This window comes from Salvelinus namaycush, chromosome 6 (assembly GCF_016432855.1).
Source record: "Salvelinus namaycush isolate Seneca chromosome 6, SaNama_1.0, whole genome shotgun sequence".
Lineage (NCBI taxonomy): Eukaryota > Metazoa > Chordata > Actinopteri > Salmoniformes > Salmonidae > Salvelinus > Salvelinus namaycush.
This window is the reverse complement of record NC_052312.1, coordinates 44,618,671-44,624,670: the sequence shown is the minus strand read 5'-3', so window position 1 is coordinate 44,624,670 and position 6,000 is coordinate 44,618,671. Positions and strand designations below refer to the sequence as shown.

The 6,000-nt window shown below is 41.9% G+C and overlaps 1 protein-coding gene across 1 annotated transcript in view; it reads left to right on the top strand.

Annotated features, from left to right (window-relative positions):
* The first annotated feature begins 212 nt into the window (after positions 1–212).
* The window catches only part of snd1 (staphylococcal nuclease and tudor domain containing 1), a 312,352-nt gene continuing 306,564 nt past the window's right edge, over positions 213–6,000 (top strand). Inside the window, exon 1 of the mRNA XM_038996705.1 lies at positions 213–445. Within this exon, the coding sequence (XP_038852633.1) occupies positions 227–445 (219 nt within the window). The 5' untranslated portion in view covers positions 213–226. The remainder of the gene's footprint in view (positions 446–6,000) is intronic.

Genomic DNA, 6,000 nt, shown 5'->3' with positions numbered 1-6,000 from the left:
TGCATTGGGTGAATAGACCACATAACATTGTACTATTTTTGCATGTCAAGAGCTCGGGGCATCCACGATAATGTTATGAACAGTACCAGGGTAATACTATGCTGACGTGTATAACCTCCACGTGCACCGGAAGATCTTATTTCACTCTGATTACGCGTCCAAGGAATAGCCCCATCTGCCCCATTCATTCTAATCCTGTACCCGGAAAAGTAACTCTTTGACGTGTATGCATGGTACCGTGTGTTTCCGGTATAGCGTGTGTTCACAGTTATCCAGCCTTTTCCTCTTGGGTTTCAATAGAACAGTCACTTTGGACTCCCGGCTCCTTACCTATTTCCCCCTAAACGGCGTATCTAACTTTGTGGACATGGCATCATCAGTTTCGGCACAGGCTCAGGCGAATCCTGCTCCGGTTGCGGCGCTCCAGAGAGGAATAGTCAAGATGGTAGGAACATATGGATGAAGAGTGTGGGACTAGGGATGATGCTAACAGCTTGTTAGCTTTCGATTAACGAGCTATAGCTACGATAGCCAACTTGTGGGGGATTCAATTTCTCATTGTCGTGGGATTTTACTTGTTAGAAAAGTACTATTCAATGTCGTGTTCAATGACAATGTTGGCTAGCTAACACCGTTAGCTAACTAACACCACAAATTGACTCAATTCTGCAACAGTTTAGGGTTAGCAACGTACATTGAGGAGTTAACAGGGTTTGTGTAAAAGGTGTTAACTAACGGTACTGTAGTAAACATTGCATTGCGCAATGAAACTATTTTTGAGACAAATAAGCAAGAGGGAGTTGGTTGTCCTACAAGTGCTTGAATGAGGTGTTTAGGAAAATACCTTGACGTTAGTTCAAACACTCGCAAAAGAGGTTTCTATCTGGAGCCAGTTTAAGTTGCAACAAGACAACTTTTTTGCACATTAATTGTTGACAGATGTTAAATCATGACCCCCGTCCTAGCAAAATTGCTTGGTTGACCTCGGCTATGGGGTTCATGTAGCTAGGTAACTTAATGTAGCCAGATAAACCAGCACTAGGCTAGCTAGCTAGGAGTGTTCAAAGTTCGTGTCCTGATGAGCGCGTGCAGCTGTATCGTGGCTAAACAACTCTGATTTATGGTTCTGGAATGGAAGCTAGCTAGCAAGTATTATTTTGATTCCAATCTCCTGACACAACATCCAAATGGTTAGCTAGCTAACTTAACTAGTGTACTATCATAGCTAGCTAGCTTTCACGTTAGAGTATGTCCGTCAACTCGAACAATTGACACTACTATCAAAATAATATATTTTAGTTTGAGACGAATTAGATAAGTTACCTATTTCCCAAAAGTGTGGCAAAAATGTCAAACGAACGGGTGACATTTTGCCTTCGGTGTAGTTTGGCCAGCAAGTCCTGCTGCTCAGAAGAGACCACGAGAAACTGACACGTATTCCTCGCCCCCCTTAAACTCCCTCGGTAGTGGAAGCAAGCAGCAGTTGTAGTAGTATCTATAGCTACAGTGGCCCAAAGTAACCCCAAATGATTTAGCATGCACAGTCTCATTCTACATCTAAGCGATTTCTAGAGGCTAGTACTCGGCTTGCTAAATCATTTGGGGTTACTTTGGGCCTTGCATTTAATCACATTCCCGATTTTTGGCAATTACTCATTTTACTTCCTCTCTCGGTGGGCCAGTCTATACCGTTTCCAGCTTGTATTCTAGGTGATACATGTTCTGTGTCTGTCATTTCCTGAAAAGCGTTTTCAGTGATCAGATTCAGACCACAGTTTATCTAATCTAGTGTGATATGTATATGCTAGCTACAGCAGATATGGCTACAAGCTATCATACAACACTCATACAATTCAGAGCTGTAGGATTCTTCTCCCACCCACTGTAGTTACTGACTGAAAGGCCTGTTTTTGAGTATACAGTAATTATAGACTGCCTGCCACGGCCTACATGTCCCCCATAGACGTATGTTTCCTCTGGAGAGGGTAAACAAGCGAGTGGTCACCTTGGGAATAAGGGAAGTGTGTGGTATGAGACAGTAGTTACAGTAAGGGATAGATTGACATTTACAGAATGGTTGGTTACCTGGAGGGAATTGGGGGAGGGTCATGCTTTTTCAATTTCAGTCAAGTGGAGGGTTTAGTAATATTTTTTTTATTTTTTATTTTTTTTATACAACAATCTAGTCTAGGGGAGGGTCATGTAATTGATGAAATATCAATTGTTCTCGGTGTTGTAGTATTAATTGCTTATTAGGCTATATATTGATGTGTGCCCTATGTCGCACCTCATCTCTGATTTTCTCCAAAATGCACCATCTTGTGTGCAGACTAGCCTATAGATTATGTTCTGCTCAGTTTGAGTGTGAAGATGAGGACCGGAGGTCAACTTTGATAGCTTGCTACTACTATAATTGATTTTGTTAAAAACAATCTGTTTCTTGCCCATTATGTATATGTCAGTTATTGACCTCACAATAAGACAGATTCAAGTAACTTTCGTTGTGGTGCTAAAACTTGAAGTTGCAGCCGCGGAAATGGACAGCTCATGGTGCTGAAAGTGGGCAAATTCGAGTAGGCATAATTCATTTCAATCGTCTTCATTTTAATTAGACTTTACTAACAACGAGGGCTTTGTATTGTAGCCTATTTCTTCCTATTTAAGAAATAAGAGGTAGTCGTACCTGTTTGACAGATGAAATTAGGCAATTGCTCCACCCACCATGCACTTTTTAAATAACCTACCTCTGTGTCAGTGAAGGGCTGTTAAGTTAAAACCTAGAATAGAGGGGGTATGAGAGGGTATGCCATAGGCCTACCCTTTATTAAAGACAATGGGGAAAAAGTACAGGCCTACCCCTTGTTAGCTTCATTTTGAAGAAAATAAAACTGATCCGATGACACAATGCTTTATGCTAGAAATGAGCTGTAAAACACCCGCGAAAGACGTGATGGCGATGCATATCATTGTTTTGTTGCTTTGACATTTCGAGACTGAGCTACAACCTATAGCCGAGAAGAAGAAAAAATTGACTTTGTTTGGGAAGTAATCAAATTCTGTCACTATCAATTGATTAAGCTAATCACTTTCTGTACAATATAAGTTGTTTAAACCTGGACAGCTTTCAGGGAAACATTTGTGACCTTCTCTCACTGGGTTAAGCCATGGAAGAAAAGTAGCCAGCAGTTAAAGCTTACATTTTCTGTGTTGGTAGTCCTACTCTGTCTGGGGTGGAAAGGTAGGTCTAACTTTTGAAAGTAGCATGCTCAGATTCCTAATGACTTCTCAGATTAAATTATTTGCAAACAGGGACAGTTTAATTGCAAACAAGACACATGGATTTGGCATTGGAGAAATATGATCAAATTGATTAAAATTAACACATCGGCTTATCACTCTGTCTGTCATTTTGGTAATTTGTGTCGTATTCAAAAAATATTCAGCAAATATGTAGAATTCCATTAAATGTTTATAAGGCATTTTTTTTCTCAGACCTGCAAATACGATGTGATAGTCATGCAATGCTTTTACTAGTAAGGAGATCTTTCTACCTTGGCTCTTGTCTACAGTGGTCTGCGAACCCACAACCTTCTGGCCTGCGCTATCAAAATTCCTGCGTTGCCATGTAATGCTTACAGGACAAAGAACAGTTTCTAAAACTGCATATCTAAGGCTCTGGTCTGTCCAAGAAATGAGGGTAAATGACAGGCACGTTCTCTGCTTTCCACTTTGTTTTAATTATTATTTTGGGTATAAGGGAGGGTCACTTGTTTTTTTCCGAAGTGTTCTAGGAGGGTTTACGTCAAATATGGGTCTCCCGAGTGGCGCAGCGGTCTAAGGCACTGCATCTTATTGGAAGAAGTGTCACAACACTCCCTGGTTCAAATCCAGGCTGTATCACATCCGGCCGTGATCGGGAGTCACATAGGGCGGCGCACAATTGGCCCAGCGTCATCCGGGTGTGGCCGGGGTAGGCCGTCATTGTAAATACGAATTTATTCTTAACTGACTTGCCTAGTTAAATAAAGGTTTAATTTAAAATAACTCCCTAAAGAGTTATTTTTAGAGGAGATGATTTGTTGTGCAGCATCTGGCTGGGTCAGATGGAAGAGCATAGAGAATAGTAGTCTGGGTTTTGAGGGCTCTTCCCTGAAGACTTGGCTCTTTGTCACATATGGCTTACAGACTCAGTCCCACTAGTCTTGGTGTAACCTTTGTCTCCCGTTCTTCACTCCTTTCCTTCAAGACCACAAACCTGAGCAGAACAGAGATATTGGCCTATTTCCACTTATCCAACCCTTTCAAATGTGTGTCTGGGAGGAAAGGAGACGAGGAGGCAAGCCAAAGCCACTGTGTAGATCGGAACACAGCTCTTGAGCAAACAGTAGGGGTGTATTCATTCAGAGGAGGCTGGTAGGACGAGCTATAGGAGAACGGGCTCATTGTAATGTCTGGAATGGAATCAATGGCACCTTGTTTCCATGTGTTTGGTACCATTCCATTGAATCCATTCCAGCCATTGCAATGAACCTGTTCTCCTGTAGTTCCTCCCACCAGCCTCCTCTGCGTTCATTATTTGGATTCTGTTGCAAAACGTTTATCTACCGCTGGTGATGAATCACTACTGGAGCTTAGGCCCCTTTCCGTTCCTCCTGTTCTGTCTAGTGGTGTTCTGAGGAAGGAGTCACTCTTCAGTGGGGAAAATCTTTCTAGATCCCAATACTTCATCGTCTGGGGTGTATTAATTCCGCCGATTTGTGTTTCTTAAACGGAAGCAAGCGAAACGGGAGGGACCTACCTGAATTGGGCTGATATAAACTCTTGTTTTGCTCTGTTTGCATCCGTTTGGTTCTAAAACGGTTTCTGTAATGAATACACCTCTGACGCTGGTCTGACAGTACTTCTCACTACAGGAAAAGGCACTTTGTTTTTGATTGGGTCAAACCCTGTCTGAACTGAACACTCAACACCAACCTACCACTAGACCTATTCCCTGTCACGGCTGTTAGGCCTATACTAAGCCTGGCTCTACTACCATTATTACCACTACCATTATTACCACTACCATTATTACCACTACCATTATTACCACTACCATTATTACCACTCACCACTATCACTGCCGTTATTACCACTCACCGCTGCCGTTATTGCCACCCGCCGCTGCCGTTATTGCCACCCGCCGCTGCCGTTATTGCCACCCACCGCTGCCGTAATTACCACCCACCGCTGCCGTTATTGCCACCCACCGCTGCCGTTATTGCCACCCACCGCTGCCGTTATTGCCACCCACCGCTGCCGTTATTGCCACCCACCGCTGCCGTTATTACTGCAGTTACCACTATTACTTTACCACTATTACTGCTGCTATTATTACTATTACTTTACCACTACTGCTATTATTACTATTACCACTATTACTTTACCACTACTACTATTGCTATTGCTACTGCTTATTGCCACTACTATTACCGCTACTGCTATTACTACTACTATTTCAATTACCACTACTGCTACTATTACTATTATCACTACTGCTACTATTACTATTATCACTACTGCTACTATTACTATTATCACTACTGCTACTAATATTACCACTATTATCACTACTGCTATTACCATTACTACTATTACTACTGCTATTACTACTACTATTTTCACTACTGCTATTATTACTATTCCCACTATCGCTACTACTATTCCCACTATTATTATCACTACTGCTATGACTATCACTACTGCTATGACTATCACTACTGCTATGACTATCACTACTGCTATGACTATCACTACTGCTATGACTATCACTACTGCTATGACTATTATCACTATTACAACTAGACTATATACAGTCATTCTCTTTCACCACACTTGTTTTTCCTCCACCTCCATGGAATAGGGTTGAGTTCTGAGAGGATTTGTGAAAATAATCAGCACAACCAAAACCTCTACTTCCATATCAGCCCATTAAGTCTCCGATTAGCTTATACCACTGCT